This window comes from Amblyomma americanum, chromosome 1, assembly GCF_052857255.1.
Source record: "Amblyomma americanum isolate KBUSLIRL-KWMA chromosome 1, ASM5285725v1, whole genome shotgun sequence".
NCBI lineage: Eukaryota > Metazoa > Arthropoda > Arachnida > Ixodida > Ixodidae > Amblyomma > Amblyomma americanum.
Window position 1 is genome coordinate 218809117 of NC_135497.1, and position 26050 is coordinate 218835166.

Sequence of the window (26050 nt, forward strand, 5' to 3'; positions counted from 1 at the left end):
AGGTGGCTGGAGCGCCGTCAAGCTGCCGATAGAGCAGCTTTTTCTCCAGCCACCATTTTCGCTCCTCTGTATTTCAGTGGCGAAAATAAACATGACTATTATTATTATTATTACTAGTTTTTTTTTTCGAAACCTCCGTAATCTCTCGATAATCGCATAATAGGTGATAGTGTGACGCACGCTTTCTCTCCTTCAAGACTTTACACTAAAGCGTAATACTATGTGTAAGTGTGCCCGGTCAGCGAAAATTCAAAAGCGCCGCTGTGCATGAGCGATCGCATTGCTGACTCGTCCCTATGCTGGTCAAAAATAAGCACCGTTCGTTCTCTGCCAATACAGAAGAAAATAGGCACGAGGGGTTTTCGCAGTATTTGCGCTATCGGTACCGCCGGGACGTTACAAGAACTATGAAAATCGCCGCCACCTTTATTGGATAATGCTCTTGTCCCGCACACCAGTGAGCGATAGTAAGAGACGCTGTTCAGGCTAGTACGCCCGACTGGTACACCGCAAGCGCTCTATACAGGCCGCTAAAAGCGGATATTACTAGGGCATTTCTCTCCGATCCCTACAGCATTAAAAGAGAATACCAGCGGACGACCTTATACCGCTGGTATAACGAGCTACATACCATCCGAGATTCTCCAAACATGACGCTACAGTTGCGGCTCGCAGCTGCACTGCATGCCGCTATCTTCCAACTGAGTATGTTGCCAGGTTAAAACTTCGTTTTATCGCCGGATTTAGCGAGCTTTTCAGCAGCTAGCATCCGCTAGCAGGCGGGTCTGGCCGCTCTCATTCCCTGCGTTTCAATGCATGGGCTGAATGCGCAGCTTTTCCTATATATAGACTCAGTATATTAGCTCCATGACACTCTCAGCCGGATTTCATGTCACGTATAGCGGTGACATGTAGTAGCCAGATAATAATGCAGAAGGAGGCTTTTAAAGCAAGCTCTTTATTAGCGAAACTTAGAAACCCTAGAATGCCAGCGGCCGCAACAATGATCCGCGCACTTTCAGCAGTCGGAAGCAAAACGTCCGCGCCTTTTGGTAGCCCTCATAATAAACGTGTAGAGAGAACGTGTAGGACAGTGAGCGTGCAGGGTAGCGAACTGTCGCAGGATTGCCGGATCAGTTCCTCTCGCCAACTACTTATCGCGTCTATAGTACAAACGCAAGCTAACCCGCTCCAGGGGTCCGACAAGCAGAAAAAAAAAGAGGCCATGCGCCAGCGGCAGTTGGTTCAGAAAGTAAACAATAAGCTTCGTGACAATATCATGCATGCGCCAGACAGAAGTCAGAATATGTGAAGGGGGCTTTGGGACTGTAGCAGGATGAAGGGCATATTAAAACTTGAACGCGTTCTTAACAAATTTTGCTGGCTTTGTATGCGCAAAACATTAAAGGTTAGACTTTCCCTCTCTTTCCCGCTGCCGACTGACGTTTCACGAAACAAAAAAAGGCACAGAAGAATTAGTCCACTACTGCTGCTTCGTAATTCTCTGTCAGAAAAAATTATATTTTTCTTTCTGTACTGTGCTTAGGCTTCTACTGCTATAGGAGAACGAAACACTTTCCGGAACATTCCTTAAGTCCAAATTTCGTACATTAGACTCCAACAATAGCAGCCTTTTCGTTTTATCCGCTCAGAATTGACTGGTGCTGCTTCGTATTTCTCTGTCACGGAAAACTTGCATTTATTTTCCGTATTTCGCTAAGCTTCTTCTACCAGGAAAACGAAACACACGATAAAACACTCGCTTGCTTCAATTTCCGCAAATCAAACTTTAACAAGAACAGTCTTTTTTTTTTCCTCTAAGAATAAGAGTATTTTAATTCAAAGACTTACTGAAGCAAGTGGAATGTCTTTTCTATTAGCGCAAGGTGGTTTTAAGTTGTATTTGCGTTCTAAAATATGGTTCTTTTCTCTTTTGTTACGTTTCAGCTTTAATTTCTGTTTCGCTTCTTTTTACTGGGTTGAAATACTTTTCATGCGCTGTGATTGAATAAATTCAGTAAACATGGCCACGGAAACCCGAGCGTAGGCGAAAAAAAAAACACATCTCACAGTTTTATTGTCGGCGCATAGTTGCATACGGGTGATAGCCTGACGCCACTCCGCCTAACTTCAAAACACATTCCTTGCAATTTTACCCGTCCAGCAGTTTTAGACATCCGCATACTACCATCGCCTGCTACTGCTCAGTGGCGACTTCTGCGTAACTCCTTACTAGCCTGTCTTTGGTGACCAGTCTCACACGCGTTCTTGAATTTATTTTCGTTCAGAAGTTCATCAGTTAACATAGTAGCCGCAGCTTGTTCTGTGCTACATGCGAGAGACATTCGCGGGTTCTTATAGGCTCCAGAAGTATTTTTTACGCAGCTAAATTGCGATTAAGTACGGTGCATTTCTGCTTCAGCATTTGTTTCAGTGGAGTGCGGCCTTATCTCGGTGACCAGAACCGACAACGCACTCTCTCACCAGAGCAGGATTTGGCCACCCTGGTGTAGTACTTGGCCACAACCTTCTATGATCAAACCAATTAACCCTCGGCCCTCAGTCCCCTGCGGCTGCAGAGCAACTGACCACGGCGGCGGTCAGACCTGTGACGCAGCGGAGGGTGCTAAGAATCTCTGGCTCCGGACAGGCCGCCATTGGAATCTGAACCTGGCAACGTTTAACGCTAGAACTTTAGCTAGTGAGGCTAGCCTAGCAGCGCTGTTTGAGGAACTAGCTGGAATTAAATGGAATGTCATAGGGCTTAGGGAAGTTAGGAGGACAGGTGAGACGTATACAGTACTAAAGGATGGACACATACTGTGCTATCGCGGGTTAGAGGATAGACGAGAACTAGGTGTGGGTTTCCTCATTAATAAAGATATAGCTGGCAACGTAGAGGAGTTCTACAGTATTAACGAGAGGGTAGCAGCTATAGTAATTAGGCTGAATAGGAGGTACAAACTGAAAGTGGTGCAGGCCTACGCACCCACATCCAGCCGTGATGACCAGCCCGTTGAAAGCTTCTATGAGGACGTAGAATCAGCAATGAATAAAGCAAAATCGCAGTACACTGTACTGATGGGCGACTTCAATGCGAAGGTGGGCAAGAAGCAGGCTGACGACCACGCGGTAGGTGACTGTGGGATAGGCTCTAGAAATAGCAGGGGGGAGTTATTAGTCGAATTCGCGGATAGAAATAATTTAAGGATCATGAATACCTTCTTCCGCAAACGAGAAAACAGGAAGTGGACCTGGAAGAGCCCCAATGGTGAGATTAAAAATGAAATCGACTTCATACTATGCGCTAAACCTGGCATCATTCAGGATGTGGCCGTTCTCGGAAGGGTGCGTTGCAGCGACCATAGAATGGTAAGGTCTAGAATTAGCTTAGACTTGAAGAGGGAACGGAAGAAGCTAGCGAAGAAGAAGACCATTAACGAGTTAGCCGTAAGAGGGAAAGCACAGGAGTTTAGGATAGTGCTGCAAAACAGATATTCGGCTTTAACTGAGGAAGATGATCTTGATGTTCATTCAATGCGCGATAACCTGACATCAATAATTACGGAGTGCGCAGTAGAAGTAGGCGGTAGGACAGTTCGAAAAGATACCGGGAAGCTATCTCAGGTGACGAAAGATCTGATTAAGAAGCGCCAAAACATGAAGGCATCTAACACTACCGATAGAATAGAACTAACGGAGCTATCAAAGTTAATAAATAAGCGCAAGGTAGCCGACATAAGGAAGTTTAATATGGAGAGAATCGAGCATGCTATAAAGAACGGAGGTAGCCTAATTATAAGCAGTGAAGAGGAAACTAGGCATAGGCAAAAACCAGATGTATGCATTAAGAGACAAGCAGGGCAATGTCATTAGCAATATGGATAAGATAGTTAACGTAGCCGAAGAGTTCTACACAGACCTGTACAGTAGCCAATGTAATCAGAGCGCTAATGAGAAAGACAGCAGTGCACAGCAATGCGTCATCCCGCCAGTAACGAAAGATGAAGTAAAGAAAGCCTTAGAAGCAATAAAAAGGGGAAAAGCAGCTGGGGAGGATCAGGTAACAGCAGATCTGTTGAAGGATGGAGGGGTCATCGTGCTAGAAAAACTAGCCACCCTGTATACGCAATGCCTTATGACCTCAACTGTACCAGAAGCTTGGAAGAATGCAAACATTATCTTAATTCATAAGAAGGGAGACGCCAAGGACTTGAAAAATTACAGGCCGATCAGCTTACTATCCGTTGCCTACAAAGTATTTACTAAGGTAATCGCTAATAGAGTCAGGGCAACGTTAGACTTTAATCAACCAAATGATCAGGCAGGCTTTCGTAAAGGATATTCCACAATAGATCATATTCACACTATCAATCAGGTGATAGAGAAATGCGCAGAATATAACCAACCTCTATATATAGCTTTCATTGATTACGAGAAAGCATTCGACTCAGTGGAAACCTCAACAGTCATACAGGCATTGCGTAATCAGGGGGTAGAAGAGCCTTATGTCAAAATACTGGAAGATATATATAGCAACTGCACAGCTACTATAGTCCTCCATAAAGTCAGCAATAAAATTCCAATAAGGAAGGGCGTCAGGCAAGGAGACACGATCTCGCCAATGCTGTTCACCGCATGTTTGCAGGAGGTATTTCGAGGCCTGAATTGGGAACAGTTGGGAATAAGAATAAATGGAGAATACCTAAATAATCTGCGATTTGCTGATGACATTGCCTTGCTGAGTCACTCAGGAGGTGAACTACAAATCATGATCAACGAGTTAGACAGGCAGAGCAGATCGATGGGTCTAAAAATTAACATGCAGAAAACCAAGGTAATGTTCAACAGCCTAGCAAGGGAACAACAGTTCACAATTGGCAGCGAGAGCCTAGAAATTGTGCCGGAATACGTCTACTTAGGGCAGGTAGTGACAGCTGATCCAGATCATGAGAGGGAGATAACTAGAAGGATAAGAATGGGCTGGAGCGCATATGGCAAATTCTCGCAGATCATGAGTGGCAGTTTACCAATTTCCCTCAAAAGGAAAGTGTACAACAGCATAATCTTACCGGTACTCACCTACGGGGCAGAAACGTGGAGGCTAACGAAAAGAGTTCAGCTTAAGTTAAGGACAACGCAGCGAGCCATGGAAAGAAAAATGATAGGTGTAACGTTAAGAGATCGGAAGCGGGCAGAGTGGGTGAGGGAACAAACACGGGTTAATGACATCCTAGTCGAAATCAAGAGAAAGAAATGGGCTTGGGCAGGGCATGTAATGCGAAGGCAAGATAACCGCTGGTCCTTAAGGGTAACGGAGTGGGTTCCAAGAGAAAGTAAGCGTAGCAGGGGGCGGCAGAAGGTTAGGTGGGCGGATGAGATTAAGAAATTTGCAGGCAAAGGGTGGATGCAGCTGGCAAAGGATAGGGTTAATTGGAGAGACATGGGAGAGGCCTTTGCCCTGCAGTGGGTGTAGTAAGGCTGATGATGATGATGATGATGATGATGATGATGATGATGATGATGATAAGCACGTCGCATTACTTGGTTTTTGAGAAAGAAAGCACTCGCGTCTATAGCTATGTTTTTCGCAGAAAGTCGAAATTCCTAAATTTTGACACAAAACCTCCATCTGAGGCAATCTGAAATCGCCTGCCCCCACCGCGTGGAAAAGATAACTGCGGCGCACTCTGCAATTGCTTCACTCGTGTGCTTAATCAACTGCAACACAATCCTTGCATTCGCTTCCCGCGATAAACGCTATGCTCAGACTTCTCGTCCCATCTGACTTCCCATTTTTTTTTTTCGGAATCAGCAATCCGCCCCGAACGCTGCGTTTCTGCATGTCTCTGTTACCGGTCATGTTCCAGCACGCTCGCTCATTGAGCACAGGCTTCGGTTCTACTCTAATTAACGACCAGCCTCCCAAAACAAGCGACACCCGGTCCTTTCGGGCTTCATAAGCGTTAATTCATTCATAACCGGCACTAAACTGCACTCGAAAAGCTCCTGAATCCACCGCCTCCGCCGTCCGCTTTTTCCCGCCTCACGCCAACGCTCTCTCCTATTGTTTACATGTCTCTTACCCTCTTTATGCTCCAGTTTCGCGCTCGCCGTACATTGTGGTCGGTTTGCGGTTGCAAAGAGGACACTTTCTGAGTAGTAATGCACCTTCCGATAGTAACTAACACCCTCAAAAGATGATGTTGGGGATATAGATTCGCACGCGTTCGCCCAGCAGTTCAATGCATGTAAGCAGAAGCTCTTCGCCGACCGCTGTCGGCAATCTACAGCCACGTTTTCATCCCTTGTGCTGCTTGATGGTGGTCTGAACTGGAGCCAAGGGGCGACGTCGAGCTCCAGTTACTATTCGTGCCGCCTAAGCAGAGAGTTGATTCGCAAGACGACCACAGAGGGCAGAGCGGAATGGGCCCGTGTGGTCTCTTTATTCGGACATCAGCAGCTCGAAGCGAACGCCGCCCTCTCCATGTTATACAGAGGCCGCACCGTGTAGTAAGCTGTTTATAGGCGCCCCAGGTCTTTAATAGCTTTAGACCTCTTTCTGGAGCTCCTCACTGAGCAAAATTTGCATTTGGGGCCGATTATGCAAAAATAAGTTCGGGAATGATAAAACGTGAAGCCGGGCTCATCTTGTGGGAGCTAGCCATCATGAGCGCAACCGCATGCACTGCGAACGCGTAAACAATATGCTGGTCCCTCTTCTTTTTTATTCGTCCTGCATGGGACGTTTATTCTATTTCGCACATCCTTTCAGGAAGGATCATTTTCTGCTTGTGCGCCCTCTTTAAGCTTTCTTTAGTGTTTTAGACCTTTGCAAGGGCCCGACATTGCCACACAAAAGATTTTCTTTTTTTTTTTACAGAGGCTTTTTTATACTTGCGCCTTTAACGCCTGTGGTGTGAGTGCTGACTACAAAAAGAAATGAGCTGTGTGATTCGTTGAAAGCGCGCGACGTCTCAAACAACTCCTTTAACTGCAGAGCGCAAGTGTACCCTAAGTAGGAGAGCTCCATACAATACTTCCCTCTCTCTTGCTACCTGTTGCGAACAGGTGTAGGCGACAAGCAGGAATTCCCTTCTTCGGTGGTATTTTTTACCCGCGTCAGCCAAGCATGGGAGCGATACTTTACCAGATATATATCGTGTTCGACAATGTCATTTTGAAGAACGCTTTCGGTGTATCGTTTCCCTCTCGTTATAAATTACTACGTCTTTATTGAACGCCAGCCCTGAGGTACCACTGAATCAGTTTCCATCAGTCTTTGTTTTTGTTTGTTTTCAATTTTGCTTTATCAGTTACCTACGCCAAACTCTCTCCTGCATGGCAGGGCTTGGAGAAAGAACTGACAATAAAAAAGAAGCTTTCATTGCAAAGCAGCCAATGAAGCAACGAGGAAGAGCGTGGTGGCTAACGACAGGTTGAAAGTGCACTCGAAATGTCAAAACGTGCGGCTGAAAGGACTTGGTTCAAGCTGGGGTTTATAGCATGAGCATGACGCATATTATTAGAGCATGACATTTCGCTTTTTGGCAGGTGTTATGATGAGCAGAAATTACTGGGCTACCTATTTGACTACTTTATACAAAGCGCTATTTGTATTGCACTCTTGTTGGAAATTAACATCGCGCAAATATGTCACCATTGGGCGTTGTCATGGGTTTGTGGGAGTAAATTACGGACGCTGCCTTGCAACTGTACAGCAGATGAATAATTCAAGTCAACCTATTCATTAGCCGGGACCATTCTGTCTCCGTTGTAAAGATCACAACCCTGTTTTAGGTGTCCCCACATTAAGTACATGTCGTCGATATGAACCTACAGTTAAGCAACATTTCTGGCGCTCGCTAACTAGCAAGGCATTCGTATTCCTGAGACACCGATACTGCGCAAGCTCATTAGTATTCCCAAGTACTATATACAATCGTTCCTCGTTACTGTAAACACTTCGGTTCCCACGAAAGACTCTTCGTAAAGTAAGTCGTCCGTAATAACGAATCATTAAGAAAAAAAAACGGCCGTGGCTTAGCTTGGTTAAGCCTGGTGATTGCGAAGCAATAGTGTGTTATTCTCGGATCAGCTGGTAGTATGGCTGGTGGTGGTCTTGGGTTATGCTAGTGTTACGGCTTACAGTGAATCATCTAAGAGGAAGTCATCCGTCGAATCTGTGTATGCCGACAAACATTTCCCTCACCAGCGTGCCCATTACAAAATCTTCCAGTATCGTTGTCGCCAAGCTGCATACTGGGCACGCCGCTTAGAAAGTCGTTCTTCTCGTTCTTCTTCCGTCTCCGTAGCTCGCTGATGCTTCCTCTTTGCATTCTGCCGAGCTGCCTTGTTCGTAGGCACCATCGTAACATCTGGCTGTATGACTGCCTTGGCGAGAGGAGTGGAGCTGTTTTATACAGCTGGTGTGACGTCACTCTGACCGTAGCGCCCCTGGTGAGAGGAGCGGGAGTTAGGCCACCGTTGGTGGCTACCGCCTGGCCTCGCGACGGCGTGAGATGGGGCCGCGTTTTTACACAGCTGGTGTGACGTCACACCGACCGTAGCGCCCCTGGTGAGAGGAGTGGGAGTTAGGCCGCCGTTGGTGGCTACCTCCTCGCCTCGCGACGGCGTGAGATGGGGCCCCGTTTTTACACAGCTGGTGTGACGTCACTCTAGGTCACGTGGTGTGACGTCACGCAGCGAGGTCACGCTAAAGATCAATGGTGCCTACCACCGCCTCGCCACGGAACGGGCTGAAGTGCGACCTAAAGTAGTATTGCTTCGCAATAAAAAATTATCAGGGGAAAACTGATGGTGCAGGTCTTATGTGCATAGTGGCGAGCGCTGCTGTGGGAATTTAACAAAATCTTGGGAGCTCATAACAGCCATTATTTTTAAAACATTGTGGTGCAGTTTTCAGCGCCTAGCATTCTACGAGACGCGTGATGACGTCCCATGGCGTGATGACGTATCTCCTACTACAACTGTTTACATCTCACGACCCGGTAGTACATATACGCACTCAGTCAGCAGACAGCCGCTGAATGCGGCTTTCAACGTCGCGCAAGCTGCAGAGAGAGTTTTATACACAACTATTCATGCAATACATGCACTGTAAAAAAAGTGTGTAAAATTACAGGCGTTTTTGCAGAAATTTACTGTTGCCGCACGGAAAAAATCTGTTACTGGAAAAAACAGAAAGGTGATCAAGCAAAAAAACAGACATTTTCTGTTTTTGACCGCCGTGGTCTAGTCACGTGCGTCTCTATTAAGAAGTAAGCTACGAATAATGCACCTGAACACCTTAAAAACATCCGTTTATTTTTTAAAGCCTAGAGTGTAGTAAACTAAATTTTTCGCACAACTAGTACTATGTGGTTGCTTTTGATGCGGAGCTGCACTTCGCAAGATGACTTCCGCATGAAGAGGGGCTTGGTGTCTTCGTGCATCGATTTATTCGTTTCATTTGGAAAGGTGAGTGAACAAACAATCTCTGCCACTTGATACAGACAGTGTGATTTGCTTTGTGTCACCGGTGGAAATCTCTAAACTATATTGTAGATGTTGCGTGCGATGGAGGTGGATTACTGTAGCGAAATATTAAGGCATGGGCACATAGCTCGCATCTCACTAAATAGCGGGAAAGCCCTAGCCCTGCGTAACTTTCATCCTCCGCCTTGCGGTTTCAAGCTGCCTACGCTCCGTAAACTGTTCATGGTGAAGGTGCAGCTTTGACACGCAGTTAAAAGTTAAAACGAACAGGACGAGCGCTCACGCGCGAATCACTTGCCGCCGCGGACGCCGCCGTAGCGGCAAGCGTCGTGTGTCTATTCCATATTTCATTGTGCTAGCTTCTAAATCGTGCCGCGGCCTCGCTACCGCAACCACGCAGCCCTTAATTTTCATCGCATTCACGATTGCCTCTAAAGGCTATCTGAAATCTTTGCAGCGTGTTTTAACGTGGTGTGTGCGTTAAATTTGAGATCTGCCAGGGCTCGGGTTCTCGCTTGAGCTTCGACTCGCGGCATTGGCCGCCGCGCCGACTGCCGTCATTCGGCCGGCGCACCGGCCACTCGCGCGAGCCGAACCAGTCTCGCGAGATTCCAGCCCTGCGCCAGCTTGTCGTTTCGAATGCAGCGGCATCGCATCTTGCTCACGCGGAGCTACGGCTGAGCGGAGGCCGTTCGGCTCACGGTATCTTTGAACTCACGAGTTTTCAGACTCTGCATGCGTACGTGAACTTTCTCGAGTAAACAAAGCTGCGGTCTTGGCCCTTGCCTAGCTGTCGACAAGCAACGTCGACCCGGAGGTGGATCGTTCGTTTCCAGCTTTGCGGTTGCTACGCGGCCTGCGCTCCCCCGTGTATTGCGGTGGAGCATGTCTTCGCCTCAGTAGGCTCGGCGGCCTGGTCGCCGCCGCTGTATCGGCATAAGCGTCAAATAGATTCCACACGGCTTTTGCTATGGCTGTGAAATATAATCTGAAAATTTTAATGTTGAATATGCTGTTTGATCGGTTTGTCGGCTAATGAGACTACCATATTGGACTATATCACGTATTACGGACAGTTCTGGACGGTGAGATGCATGTTATGCGGGGAACGGGTCGTCGGTCACCCGCACGTGTCAGTTCTCTTCGGAGGCTGGCGCAGAATTGCAAACGGCGTAGATGCTTGACAGCATGCTTAAATTACAATGAAATGAACACTACCTGAACTCGAGGTAGTAAAGGACTAAATACTGACACTTAATTACCGACCCTTAATTAGCGATAAACAATTAGTGAATAAAATGGCTATAAATGCTCCGAATGTAATCAGACGAACGGTATTTGACCTGGAGGTAGTAAAGGAGAAATGGTGACCTCTGATAAGTGACCCTTCATTAGTCAAAAGCAATTAGGGAATTAAATTACCAGAAAATCAACCAAATCAACAGTACTTGAACTTGACATAGTAATTTAACAATTAGTAGTACCTGACTAGTGACCACTAATTAGTGAAGAGTAATTAGTGACTTAAATAACCAAAATTCTCCGAATGTAATCAAATTAACAGTACTTGAACTGGACATTGCAGAGAACTAAATATACTTGTATTGAATAAAACTGATTACTTATAATCAGTTTTGGTCCAGTTTGGCTGAGGTCAATTTTGGGGTGAACAATGCTGAAATTTGGCGGTGGCCCGGGCACCAAATTCCAAGTTAACTCATGTTCGGGTCATGGTTGACCCTGGTTATGGCTATCATGTATAGGCACAGTGTCATCACTATGCTTGGCTAACTGTTATAGTGTTCCTATGCAGCTGCTGCTATGCAGCTGCTTCACAAGTAAGCAAGAGCAGAATTTTCTTGGGGTAGGAACCTCCGGATTAGTGCTTTCGCGCTAAAAAAACTGGCAGAAATGCATTCACAACCTGAGCGGAAGGCTCCCGGCCTTTGTAAAGTAGTAGATACTAACTTAAGGCATCCGCAATCACGCTGCAGCTCAGTCAAGAGAGCCTGTAACTAAGCCAAAATAAAACCGCAATAATCACGCACTAGTGCATGGCCGCGGTATTCAAAGCAAATGCGACGATAGAAGTACAACGTGGACTAGCTAACACTGATCATCCATTTACTTTGCGTGACAGATGCATATATCAGAGAACAAGCCTAAATAACAGCTCCTATGTAAGGCACTGTTTGGGTTTCAGTATAAAAAAAGAAAACGACTTCTACCATGTTCAGGACAGGTGTGTTCAAGCTTATGTATTCAAATGCATGCTGTTCACAGTACAAATTAGTATCTACGGTGCTGCTATACTAATTGGTTGAAAGTCAGCATGCGAGGCATCTCCCAATTAATGATTGATCATACTGAGCTCAAGGCAATTTTTATCTAACGTATGTACAATCGTGGTAGCGCAGGAAGGATGAGCATCACGATCGACAAAAAATGTACAATTAAGGTGACGCGTTAAAGCTGAAAAATAAGAAAGGTGGCTTACTTCCTGCTGTGGCGGCAAGAACTAGTGGCGCAGGTTAAGTGCACATCTCCCATACTCCCATACTCTCCCAGTTTCTATCCTTGTATAGCTAACAATCTTAAAGTTATGTGGATAATAATTTAATTATTTCCATTCTGGTTTTTTCAGCGATGTACTCCTGCAGCATATGCAGCAACATTACTTCGTCCCTCTCTTCCTTCTACAAGCACATCGCTTTGCACAAAAATGTGAACCAGTTCCGCGTCAAGTGCCCTTTTCGAAGTTGTTGCAAGACGTTCCGTAAAGTCGGCAGCGTGTACAGCCACATATGCCGTGAACACAGACAAGCACGACGTGTAGAAGGCGAAAGCCGCAGTGCTATAACTGTTCACAGATGTGACTTCGTGTGCTCTGTGGATGCCTGCATTCAGCTCTGCAAAGATTATAAATCTCTTGTGGCACACTTGAAATGTCACATTACCGAAGGGACAGAGGTGAAGTGCCCATTTCAGAACTGCAGCAAAGCGTACAAGAACAAGGCTTCTTTCTCCTCCCACCTTTCACGCTACCACGTAAAGGCCACAAACTCAGCTCCACAATCGCAGGTTCAAACTATGGTCAGTGCAATTGCTTCAGAAGCTGTCACAGGAAATATTCAAGCTGCTGAGAACTCCTGGGACAACGAGCTTGAAGAAGCTCCAATTGCAAGTACTCATGAAGGTTCCCCCAGAGACTGCCAGGAAACATGCAGTGACGAAGTTACTGATGCTTTCGCTCATCTATACCTGAGATTGCTGTCAGAGCGTCACGTTCCTTCATCCACTGTGCAGCTGATAGCAGAGGCTATATATGACATTCAGACCGCTAATGTTTCGATGATGACTTCCATTCTTAAAGCTAGGCTCAAACATGTTGTGTGCAGTGAAGAAGTTGACAAGATAATCGACGAAGCTTTTGAAGCAGATCTTGTCTTAGCTGTGCACAGAGATCCGGGTGGTGTGTTCCGCAGTAAGCACACCCGTAACTTGTATTTCAAGAAACGCTTTCTCTTTGTGGAGCCTGTTACAATACTACTGGGAAGAAACAAAAGAAATAGGGATGCAACATTCTACTACGTGCCAGTATTAAAAACACTGGAGGCCATGCTAGAAAATGAAGCTGTGGTTAAGCAGTGTGATGAACTCTTACCAAACACCAACAGAGTAATGAAAGACTTCACCGATGGCAGTGTTTTCAAGTCTATTTTACTTTACAAGGATCATCCAAAAGCGTTAAAGCTAATTCTTTTCCAGGATGCTTTCGAAGTCGTAAACCCACTCGGTTCTGCGAAGAAGAAGCACAAGCTGCTTGCAGTTTATTTAATTCTTGGCAATCTTTATTCATGGAAGAGATGCTCAACTGACTCCATCAAGCTCTGCTTGCTTTGCAGTGAGACTTACTTTAAATACTTTGGTCAAGACAAAATATTTGCACCCCTGATTGATGATCTGAAAAAGCTCGAAGCAGGCACAGTCGTCACTACAAAGGGCACACGTCTGATTGGCACAGTGTGCGCAATCCTCGGTGACAATCTTGGAAGCCACGGAATTGGTGGCTTTGTTGAAAACTTTAGCAATGCAACACACATCTGCAGGTTTTGTTTGGCGGAAAGAAGAGACCTCTTCTCTCCACTTGCATTGTCAGGTGTATTCGAGCTGAGAACACCAGACAATTACAACAGTGCTGTCCTAACCTTAGCAGCCGATAGCTCCTTAAGTGCAGAAAAGGGAGTAAAGTTTAGGTCTTTGTTCAACGATCTGAAGTATTTCGACGTTTGTGCACCAGGGCTTCCCCCTTGTTTGGCACACGATCTTTTTGAAGGCATAGTGTCATTCGACCTTTCTTTGTATATACAATATTTTGTCACGGTTTGTGAGTGGATTTCTCTAGAGGATCTCAATAACCGTATAGGTGGCTTTCCTTTTAAGCGCAGCGACCTCAATGACAGACCATGTGAGGTTCCTGTAAAGAAATCACTTGGAGGCCATGCTATTCAGAACTGGAATATGGTTCGTTTTCTTCCCCTCTTCCTAGTCGGTTCCGTTCAGTCTACAGAGAATGAGGTCTGGAAGCAGGTTCTGTTGCTGTCAGAAATTGTTCTTTTAGTTACTGCGCCAGCAGTTACAAGTGCAATGGCTATGAGGCTCCAAGATATCATCGAAGATTACATGACAAGCAGAGCAGCTCTGTTCCCAAATATTCCATTGAGGCCAAAACACCATTACCTTCTTCACTATCCAATGCTTATTATGCAGTTTGGTCCCCTGATCAGATTGTGGACAATGCGATGCGAGAGCAAACACAGCTACTTCAAGAAATGTGCTAGAAATTGTCAAAATTTCAAGAATTTGACGTTGACTTTATCTCAGCGGCATCAGCTTTTCCAAGCTTACAAGAACACAGGAAGCAGTACTGACGTTCTCGACAATGCATCTACTTTCATGATCAGCCTTTGCAGTCCTGAAATTCAGAACGAAGTTCGGGAAGTTGTTTCTGATGAAGGGGAAATTTTCTCAACACAGCAAGCAACTATTCGGGGTCTGTTGTATGAGTGCAAAATGCTAGTTGTAATGTCACGGCAGAACGGCGAACTAAAGTTTGGGGAAATACAGCTGATCCTGTCGAAAGATGCCCGGCATTTTTTTCTTGTAAAAACTGTTAGTACATCGTATGAACCAGGAATGCAGTATTTTAACATCTTAAGTAATGACGGTCCAATCAAGTGCATTGAGCTCGACAGCTTGCTTGACAACACACCATTAATCCAGTACAACCTTGCCCGCTGCAGTTATCCTGTTTTTGTTTTGAAGCATGGATTACTTGATGGAGTTTGAACTGCGTTTCAGATAGCTGCAATGGAGTTGGAACAACGAATTTCCAACTGGCTGCCAGCCCTGGACAAGGAGATTGTAGAGCTGACAGTCCAGAAGCTGCAGCAATGTGGTGTAGAGTCCCTGGAACATCTGAAGTATGTGGTTGAAGAGGATTTGCAATTTTTAAAGCCCATCAGCAGAAGGATTCTTCTTGAAAGGTTTCACTCAGCGGCTACGCCCAACCCACCAGTGTCACTTTCTCCCAACGACATTCAATCGCCTACAAGCACACAGTGTGCAAGCTTTTCTACACCTTGGGAGGTTTTCCCACCACAGCTTATGAAGGCTTGCCAAGAAGGGAAGCGTCCAGTAAAGAGCGACTTGAATGAAATGGTACGACTTGTGAGTGACCATATTCTTGCCATAAACAGGAAGCCAGGTCGCAAGATCTTGAGGGTCATCGCAGCTGAAATTGTGAGCCATTACCCGAAGACATTCGAGGACACCCTAAATGGGGCAGTAATTGGCTCGGGTATTGAGACACTCTTGTGGAAACTTGAAAACTGTGTTAACAACAAACGAAGGCCAAGCTCTGAGCAGCCACATCAGTTCGAACCGGACGATGAACTGGACTTGAGTGTCAAACGAGTGAAGATTCAGAGAGACTCATATGGGTGTGTGGCATGGCAACCAAAGCTTCCATCTGACGAGACTGCTGACTCACAGGAAAAGAAAAAAGACGACTTGCTGTCGCAGTTCAGGCTTGCGTTTCCAGATGAGACCATGGTTGCACAGCTCATGTCAGAGACTTATGCATCACAACGTCAGCTTATCAATGCATCCAAAAATATTCGAGACATTGAGCGAAGCTGGCCATTTCTGTTTCAGGCAAAGCACCTGACCAACCACGTAAACATCTTGCTAGGCTCAAATGTTGCAAAGACTTTCGATGACCGACTAAAGACTGTTGGACGGCAAGTTTTTCGTTACGCACACAGCCAAGTAAAAAAAGAATGTGTGAAGTCTTGTCTCCAAGAAATAGAAGCTGCCAAAACTAACAGGAAGTCAATGGCAGTTGAATACGAAGCCATGCCACTACTACTGCTCGCAATCTTCGGAGAAGACAAAGAGCTGTTTTACAAGCTAACAGAGGTAAAAACTGATAAATTTATTTTGCATTATTTCCTTGCAGTCGTCGCACGTTAATGCACAATGTGAAGTGTCCCATTAATTTATTCCTCCCAATAATCAAGTCAGCGCTGCCTTTTATAACAGTAGTGCAGTGATTGTTTTACCCACGTCTCTAACATTTGTACTGAGATAACAGAAAAATCTGGAAGTTTTATGTCAACCTTGCCCATAAACAAAAATTTATCCTCAAAGCCAGCAGACTTGCTGCGGTGTGTTTTAGCGTGCGACGCAATGGTAACTCATATTTAAGGGAAATGGCGTCTGTGTTGAGGACTTAAGGTAACATTTTTTTTTATTACATGCCATTGACTGATCCTAATGCTAATGCACATGTGAATTGGATTTTTCATATAAGGAGATGGCCAGCGACGATGACTTGGGGGATCTGCCAAGCTGTCCTTTCATCTGCGCGAAAGGTAAGGTACTGATGACTGACTAAAGGGGCAGTTCTTAAAAAAATTGCTGAAAAATGCACTAAATGGTGCTACCTTGTCCGAAATGCAAATCTTTATTTTATTAGACAAATGTATGCAATTTATTAAAAGACACTTCCCGCTGATTGAAATGCTTAATGAGTATTGCTGGCTCGATGTGCCTATCATATATAGGTCAATGCAATCTTCGTCGTTATCCCTTCCTCGTTATTCACTTATCCTCCTAAACCTAATGGTGATGGACCCACCCCTCTGAATAAAGACTTTACGTGTAACTGAAAGACATAATAAAAAAGAAGGACAAAGCGAATAATAATGCTTCCTTCCAACTCTTTTCCAGGATGGACTTTTCTCACTGCTAATTCATACACAATCTGCGTGGACACCCATCCAGTGCTTCATGCATCGAAGCCAGACGAGGCCTTCAAGCTGCTGTTCTTTGCCCATTTTGCTTTTAACATCCAGTACCAGAAGGAGACGAGCCTGTGCTTGGAATTCACACAGAGGTAAGAACTGAAGCCAATGTTCACTCACCTGTACACTTGCCTGACGTCACAGCACGTCCTGTGCAAATGCATACTGCAGTCTGCCAATCTTCCAGAACCTTATTTAGAAAAGCGGTTACTACGCTGCTAAACTGAGTGTACGCGAAGAAAATGCACTTCAACTGAAAAGCTTTTTGAACAGTGTGCGTGTTCATCGAGAATATCATACTGTCAATGAAGTTTGCTTATAGAGGTGAAAGTTGGCATTTCTTCAGTTTGGCATTGAACTAGCACTGGGACGCAATAATGCTAAAGATATTTGGTAGTGTGCTGTAGTATAGGAGCAGCAGCGAAGAAAATTTGCTTTAAGGTAGGGAGTTTTAGCAACATTGTAGTACAAGAAATTAATAATTGATTTACCATTGACTGACGTAATAACATGCCCTCATTATCCAGTCTCATTTTTGAAAATATGTGTCAAACAGCGAGACGTCATAAAGAAACCTTTTATCTCTATAGTTAACAGTACAGCAGCAGCTTGGGATCACGCCTGTGTGCTGTCTATTAGTTCTGCTGGAAGGCTAATGCAAGAGCATACAGACAAGGATGCATTCTAGTAAATGTGAAGGTCTGAGATCAGGTATTTTGTTTGTTTTGTTATAATAAAGCACAACACCAAAAACAAAGCAAGTGACAAGCACGCAACTGTATTATAAACGTTAATTTTTTTTAACCTTTGCAGCCTTTTATTTTAAAAAGTGTGAGAAATGCGCCGGTGCTTTCTATTGTGCTGGATTGTACTGCAAAGTGGACATTATGTACCTCATAAGGATGAATAATAAGACGATTAATCAGCTTAAATTAGCTAACAAACTTTACTATTTCTGCTTTTTAAAGGGAAGGTTGTATTGCAAAATTTATCTGGCAACATCGAAGGTTAGGCTTATTTTTAAATTTTGTTACTCGGCAATGTATTTCGAAGTATCGAAGGAAAGCTTGTTCAATTGGCTGGCCCACTTTACCTATCTATACAATGCCGTAACTGCGCATCGTATTCTTGCCGAAATCTAGTTAACTTATACATCATAAATATACACTAACTGTGCCTGTACTTGCTGCATGCATTAGAAGTGCGAGAAGCGATTTTTCTATGAATATGCAATGGTGGAAAGCTGACTCAACGAGCTTTCGTATGTGTATTTTTGTTGGTCGATGTCTGGAATGATACTGCCATTTAGGAGTATTTAAAAACAGCTCATATTCAAAGTTGACGACCATCAATTTTGCAACATAACCTACCTTGCTTCCGAGATGAAAAATAGAAAAGTCAGTCAAAGTTAATTATGTAACTACAGATACATTTGAGGCACCTAATGTCTGCCTTGCTGTACAGTCCAGCTCAGAACACCACACCGATGTAGCTAAGTATTTAAAACATATCTTCAAAAGTGACAAAAATCACCCTGTATATAAAATATCAATCGGAAGGAAAAAAATGTCTCTCCCGCTCTTTTTCTGCCGCATCTCACACACACACACACTTAAGGTAATGGAATCGGGGTACGGATTTCAGGCTGTTTTTTATGAGAGAGGGGTGCGTCCTGACATGGCAAACCGTTGTAGCAAGGTAGGCAAAAGAGACCTAACGTTTTATTAAAGCACGTTTCTCCTTGTTTTATCCGTTCAATCCTCCTCATTCATAGGGCCACATGTACTGTAGTGGCTATGAGTTCCTAGGGCGCATAAGCTACGAACTAGTCCGACACTTTTATCATTACCCACTGGATCAAAACCTCACTTGTGGAGATGAAAGTCGATCTCAAGTAATTCAATATGTGGTAGTAAAATGAGGTGATCACTGAGAAGCAAGGTGCTTAAATGACTTCAGTAGCATCCTAGATACTTCTGTTTCCAATGGTACCTGTATGACCGGAAACTCCAACACATGCCTCGTAAACAATGACATTGTAGAAGCATCGTATGCTCTTTCCGCCCAGCACTGCCTGTGAGTCATGCTGATCTGTGGTTGTTGATAAAACGAATCTTGCTACTTTATCGCTATGAGGAGCTTGAAAAGAAGGTTTGAGCAGCAAAGTGATGCCTCACAAAGCTAGAGTTTTATTTCTGGGTGGGAACAGGTAAGATATTAGTGTTTTTTTTTATTTAGCTTTTAAGCCTCACAACGTAGCGGATCATATATGAGACCTGATTTTTTTAACACATCCGCCCTTGTCAGAGTGGTTGTGCAAGTGTAGAACGAATATATTTTTGTCTTTCAACTATAAAAATTAAGTTTTTGTGCCTGGTCGTTAGTGATAGCTCGTGGCTCTTTGTTTCAGGGCTATTGCAGGTATTAATCCTGCAAGAGGAACAAAGGTGCAAAAGAATGGCGGGAAGCAGCACTGCCTGTCACCAAGAGTGGCTGCACTCGCAACGGCTTTGAAAGACTATGACTTTTAGATTTTTAGTTTCTGTTGCTTGTGTTGTATAACATTTTATTATGTTGGGCTCAGAAATAGTCTTCGAGCTATAGAAGACTGCTGATGCTGATGTGACTTTCGATTTAATAAAGTGTTCATTCATATCAAGCTGCTTGGCTTTTGGTTCTCAGGCAATGCTATACTGATGAAAATCAGTGTTGTGCAAACGTTTCATATTTAGATATTCTTAAATTACTTCACGCAACTTCCCTCGAGCAACGAATTATGTAATATCACACTTTCATTGGCATAAACGACGCAAAGATCGTATTTGTAATTTAATGAGCCCTTGTGCTTGCACAGAAACCGTATTTTGTGCGGGGAAAAAAATTGTAATAAAAGAACAACTAATAGTAAACAGAACATTGCAGGAATTTCAAATATATTTTCTGCAAACCAAAAAGAAAATTGTGTGTAAATTGACAGGGCAGCCAAAAACAGACAACTAAACTCAATTTGCAGTCACAGATTTTCTGTACATGATAGAAAAGAAACATTGTAAAATAACAGAATAACTGAAAACAGAAAAGTGAATTTCACAGATTTTCTGTACATGACAGAAAAGAAACACTGTAAAATAACAGAATAACTGAAAACAGAAAAATGAATTTCACAGACATTTTACAAGCTTTCAGTAAATAATGAGAAAGAAAAACCTGAAAATCGCAGACTTGCTTTGAAACAGAAAATGAAATTTCACAGAAATTTTACAGGGATTTTCGGTAAATGATAAAAATCTAACATTGTAAAATAACCGAAAAACTGAAAAACGGAAAACAGAACTGTACAGACATTTTCTGGCAGGACAGCTGCCAGAAAATGTCTGTTTTTTTTGGAAAAAATTTTTTACAGTGTGCAATACGGCAAATGACAAAGCGCGTGAGCAGATGCCTTGAAACTGCATGAAAAATGCCACCACCAAAGAATTTTCACTTTCTCACTGTGTTCCACTTGCGTCCTGCACTCAGACGAAGAAATATTTGGCTGGGGTAGTCGAGATTTCGTTCTCAACGCGACAAAATTACACGGGCCCCAAAAGGCTGTGCGCATTTCACCCTGTCGATTGTCAAGAGAGCGAATTTTCATATTATCGAGGCGCAAATACATTGCAGAAGTTTGGGCCCTAGAAAAAAATTCAATAATTAGAGTCGCCCATATATTAACGGGGATCGTATTAATGGGGCGCGACTGTAACTTACCAACTCACTGCTAGCGCGCTTTTGGGCCGTTCAACACTGCTACTTCTGGTGTTTTGCGAAAACAACGTTACCATGCGAAATATTCGATTTGGCAGTTTCTGAGGAGTGATGCACCCATGTTAAACAAATGCAAAAGGTATGCGTGCAATTTCTTGATTTACGGAAATATAATTCCACGTGCCTAGTTCAGTATGCGCCGGCATCAAATGTCTCAACTCTCGAACTTTGCAGGACCCGCGTAGCCCAACACGAGCTCAGCTGAAAGAAATGGAAATATTCTGAGTATCAAACTGACCGGAGGTTTGCTTGGTTTGGCAAATCGCGCTGTCGCCGAGCTATGCTTCCGCGCTCGGATGTTTTTTTTCGGGACAGGAAACTGCTATTCGATGCAGGACGTTCTCGATGGGAAAAAAATTGTACTGCAGGTCAACATTTCTTGCTGACTCCATTGCAGCACAAACAGAAAAATTCGATAGCGTGAAGCATCGCCACTGGCGACCACTCTGCTCTCGTGCGTTTCTGAAGATGCAGCCTTTCTTTTCGCTGTCTCTATCTCACCTCTGTCACGTGGAACGGTATCAGAGCCTTCGCCTTCATTCTTCTTTCTCGAAAAGTTTCCTGAGTTCTCTCTTGGCAGGGAAACAGTTGTCTTCCCATTACTGGTGCTTTCGATAGGCTTCAATAGACGCTGTGAGTCCAACCGCAGGACCCTAAGGTGGAGCACACCAAACTTATCAAGCGCAAAACTCCGAGCTGCAACGAAGGCTGTAACAGCGTCTTTAGCGATCCTGCGGCATCTTTCAGCCAAATACGTTCGTTATAAGTGGAAAACCTCCCGTTTGCTTTCTCCCATTATTTGTATCTAATGTTCCGTGTTTGATTCTGTTAGACCGACACGCAAATGCCACCAAATGCCACTTTTGGAAATCTAGCCACGCTACGTTCCAACAGCGATACGCCCGTTGAAACTATTAGGTGCCACCTCGCATATTTCGGAGCCGCCTGAGCACAATAATCGATTCCAGCCGGACAACGGGAGACAAGGGTTGGAAGGGGAGGGGAGCGGACAGTGCGACAAAAATCGGAAGCGTGGCGACAAGTGGACACTTTTCGGCTTACGGACGAAGGCCGCGAGATTGCTGCATTGGTGTGGGTACGGACGGCACGAGGGGTCCTAAGGGAGAAGCACACAACCGATTGATCACAACGGACTCGTAGGAGCCACGGACGGGCATTTTTCTCGTCCGAATGCTCCAACATGCCCCGACGAAATGATTTTTACTTGATTTGGCAGCTTTCATACAGCTAGCAAATGAATTCAGCTCTACCACATGGGAGTCAAGGACGACCAAGTGCCTCCTTTCATCGACGCTGTTAGCGACAGTTTCTTCAACACAAGATATTTCAGCGTATAGCGTAGCCCTTGGGGCGAAGGTCAGGCGGGGAGATGATGACGCAAGACGAAGTCTTCTGGCCATCTATCGTTTGTCACTGCTACTGTGCTGCAGTGACATCAACACGTTTTAAAGCAAACTTTATTCGCGGCGTGACATTCCTAAGACGAAGTAAAAAAAAAAAACTTGCTGCCAATCCGCCTTTTTCACGCAGCCGCTCCGCGCATGCGCGCCTCTCCTCTTCCAGCTCCACTGCTTGACAACCGCCCACCAGCTCCTACTGCGCATGCGCACTTCATTTTAGCGACAGGCGCGAGCGACCGATGGCGGCAGCTGTCAGGTATACACCCGCAGGCGCAGTATGCGCCTCGTGGAATCGCATCGCTCTTGCGTCTCCCGCGTGCGTTTGTTTTAACGCAGTCCCTGCTCACTCCCCAGTGGGAGCCACATCTTGTGAAAAGGGAGGAGCGCCTATTTCCCACGCGCAGCTTTGGCGCTGTGTCCTCGCGTGGCAAGAACGGTGCGTTCGGCGCCGCCATCTGGCGCAATGCGGCTGAAGCCTGTTTCCACAGAACACTTTGGCTACTAGCTGTTCGCAGCTGGTATCGTAGTTGTCCTGTTCCATTACCTCCTTAATGTCCTACAGCCTCACCAAAGTCTCGCCGTAAATTTACACCCCTGTCCTAGATTTGAAAATTGCCCCCGCATTGAAAAAAAAAATCTATGCTGCAGCGCACTGTGGCGAACACCACTCTATAAATACGCAGTACGTGGCCGCGCTCGTTGAAAGCCACCCAACCGCAGACGTGTTAGAAAAGAGCAGATAGTTTTATCGCCTGCACAACCACTTTTAATGCCCGCATCGTGACTCGCCTGCCACACCCGTGCTCTCCTGCCCTCCGTCGATTTTCCTTCGCGTGTCATGCACCGGCGAGCGAACTACCGCGAGGCTCGAGGACTGGCTAAAATTGATCCTCTCCAGCCAGTATGCACAGAACCGTTACGTCTCGGCCTCCATTTTTCGCACCTTACGAGCAAACTTCCAGCCTGGGTCGGCGAGCTCGAACGTGGCCTTATGCTTTTCTCGTGTATATAAGTTATGCAACGACCGCACCCGTCTACATTTACTCGAAGGTATACCTACGCGCCCCGTACACCAAAGCCCGCCTCTGGAGGCGGGCCTCCTTTAAAACTATCGAAGGCTTAGCGGCGGATACCCCAGGCCGGAGGTTGCGCACTTTTAGGTCCCGCCATAAAAGTTGGGGCAGAGCTAACTCGGGGCCGCCAGCCCTGGGCACGGTCCAGTGAGCGCACGCAAATCAGGTTCGGGCCGTGATGCACGCGCCCGGCGGCCGCCGAGCTGCGCGGACGCTGCACTCGAGGCATCTAGCCCGGACGCGACCCGGAGACACTCCGGAAGGACGAATGAATTGGATTAGCGAGCATTATCTCCGGGTCCCGGTAGGGGGCGACGGCTCTTCGCAGCGCTATCGCGGCCGGGCGAGCGTGTGCTCTCGGCGCGGCGTGGGCTACCCAGATTACGTCTCACTGTTACCGCTAAACCAGCCTGATAGGCCCAGACGGTCCTTTTTACGACGCCGCTGGCTCTGCCAAGGAAGGAGACGGCTTCCAGCGGCGGCGCATTTCGATTGTGTGTGCGCGCGCACGTCGGTGAGCCTGTGTATACGTATGCCAAAAGCAGTGGTCCGACTCTTCCGTTAGGCTCTGTTTCAAGACGAGACATCGGCCTGCTGCTTATACGTTTCGGATGCCTTCCAAGCTTGCACTTTTATTTCGTCTGTCTTTCTGTACTGTCTGCACGTGGCGAAATCACGCCGTCTCATTAGGCTCGTCGGCGCTAGTAGTGCTGCCGTCTTTGGGTGGCGCATTATGTCAATGAAAAAAAGCAAGAGACAAGAAACTAATAGAACCCCGACTAGCCCTAAAGCAAATAAAGCAAGGCCGCCACCGTCTGGAAGACGTTGAAGTAACGAGCGTTAGCTGTTTGCAGTGAACTGGCAGAGACTGCAAACAGGAACATTCTTCAACCTATACATTCTACACAAAATGTACCCTACACAATTCAGGGACACATGCCCGTGGTGCGGGGCAACCCCCACGCTATACCACATTACATGGGAGTGCAAACGCAATTATGCATTCCACAAACTCAAAACCCCGAGTGCGGAGCAATGGGAGGGTCTGCTCACCAGCAGCGAGCTCACAGCCCAAAGGGCCCTTGTGCAGCACGCATGCGAAGCAGCAAGACTCAGCGGAGCCCTGGAATAGGGGCCCGACCTTGCGAAGAGGCCAGAAGTCAACGATGAAGACGACGGCCCACCGCTAATCTCATTGAGATTTCAATAAAGTTTTTCTCTCACTCTCTCTAGCTGTTTGGTTTACTAGATGAAGAAAGCGAAGAAGAACGCGCCGCTCGTCTCGAGAAACGGAATGTATTACATTTTGAAACAGGGTGCATTGACATCATGCTCGGCTACACGTGCACGCACGCCGCCTAGCGAAACGATCGCTGCCTAACTCCATCTATCAAAGAAATTACGATGAACGTCTACCCATTGTCGAGTTGCACTCCCTTAAGATACGTCCGAAACAGAATTTGCTTCGTTAGGGGGTCAAGGTGAGCCTAGAATCCGGCTTGCGGTGCGATATGGTAACGCTTCAATTCGTAATTGCTTGTATAAAATGTTTACCTATTATTTAATTCTGGTTTTATTTCTACACCACAACCCATATGGTTTTATTTGCCTACCAAATTCGATATACAACTGTCCCCGGATGGGTGCCCGTTGTTGTCTGAGTATATATAGCGGAACGAATGCATACAGGTATAGCGGTCCCGTAAAGGCATGCTCACACTAGCGGGAAACTTCCCGCCGCGGCACAGCGTCAACGTCGACGCTGCGTCGCAGCTCCTCGGAATGACGCTCACACTGCGCGCGTTTTCTCGCTGCGGTTATCTTGGAATATAGAGAGAGGAGACGTTGAGGTAGGACCCGAACAAGCAGAAAGAGAAGGGGATAGTCACGTGACGCCAGAGAAGAATGGAAATCGCGCTCTTTTCCCGCGTCGTCGTCTTGATCGTCTGCTAGCTCTCCTCCCATCGCCCTTTTTGTCACGAGGATGGCTGGTTCCAGCGATGAGCTGTTAACTACGGTAAACGTACTTATACTTGTTTGTTAGCTGCTTTTGCACCGTCTCAAGTCGCGTGTTCATGCTGGCAAAGCAACCGCCGAGTTCCCGGCAGAACGCGCGCAGCCTCCGCCTCCGCCGACGGGGTCACTGAACTGGGACCGACGTCACGGTTCGCGGTCGGCGCCCATTGGCTGTTCTCGTCAGCGGCACGGGAAAAATAGCTACCGGACCCATCGCTTTGCGGGACGGCACAGCAGGCTGCCTGCGGGAGAAAAACCGGCTTGTGCGGGAAGCGGCGCGCGGAAAACGTTCTGCGTTGCGCGTTTTCCCGCTAGTGTGAGCGCGCCTTAACGGGACAGTTTTCCTGGCCGTTTTAGGATAGTCATTGGTGAGGTAATGGGAAAGGGATGAGAGGGCATAATCAATTTTAATGGCAGCCATCTTGGATTCGAGATACCGAAAGCATGCCGCTATTTCGTTCCCTGACGTCATACTCGCGTAGTTCCGCCTCTATACACCATATTGAACCGTGACGTCATCATTGGCACGCGGCAGGTGGTTGTTTCTACAATGCTATTGTATATGGCGTAACGGGACAGTTTTCCTGCCCGTTTTAGGAGAGTGGTGAGGGAATGGGACAGGAATGAGAGGGCACAACCAATTTTAATGGCCGCCATCTTGAATTCGAGATGCCGAAAACATACCGCTATTGCGTTCCCTGACGTCATACTCGCATAGATCCGCCTCTATACACCATATTGGACTGTGACGTCATCATTGGCACGGTGGTTGTTTCTACAGTGCTATTGTAGATGGCGCTACAAGTCTCAATGCGATACTAAGACATATAGAGCCAGGTACCACGAGATAGACACGTTGTGCGTTGCG

General features: G+C 45.9%; 2 protein-coding genes across 3 annotated transcripts in view; both read left to right on the forward strand.

Annotated features, from left to right (window-relative positions):
* LOC144114635 (protein qui-1) overlaps positions 1-26050 on the forward strand; it is a 565534-nt gene that overhangs the window by 305510 nt on the left and 233974 nt on the right. The gene's annotated exons all lie outside the window — the stretch shown is intronic.
* On the forward strand, positions 9139-19524 carry LOC144114633 (uncharacterized). Of its 2 annotated transcripts, none has more exons than XM_077648492.1 (5): positions 9139-9480; positions 14860-15978; positions 16373-16433; positions 16792-16957; positions 19276-19524. In XM_077648492.1, the coding sequence occupies exons 1-5, from the start codon at positions 9379-9381 to the stop codon at positions 19394-19396; spliced, it is 1569 nt and encodes a 522-aa protein (XP_077504618.1). In that variant the 5' UTR covers positions 9139-9378; the 3' UTR covers positions 19397-19524. The 2 variants fall into 2 exon arrangements, with proteins under 2 accessions (XP_077504618.1, XP_077504619.1); XM_077648493.1 differs by having other exon boundaries at positions 9415-9480; positions 12143-15978.

Coding starts and splice junctions, on each gene's coding strand:
- LOC144114633 (XM_077648492.1), top strand. CDS start 9,379: ATGTGGTTGCTTTTGATGCGGAGCTGCACTTCGCAAGATGACTTCCGC. Junction 16,434..16,791: donor TCCTTTCATCTGCGCGAAAG/GTAAGGTACTGA, acceptor ACTCTTTTCCAG/GATGGACTTTTCTCACTGCT. Junction 16,958..19,275: donor TGCTTGGAATTCACACAGAG/GTAAGAACTGAA, acceptor TCTTTGTTTCAG/GGCTATTGCAGGTATTAATC.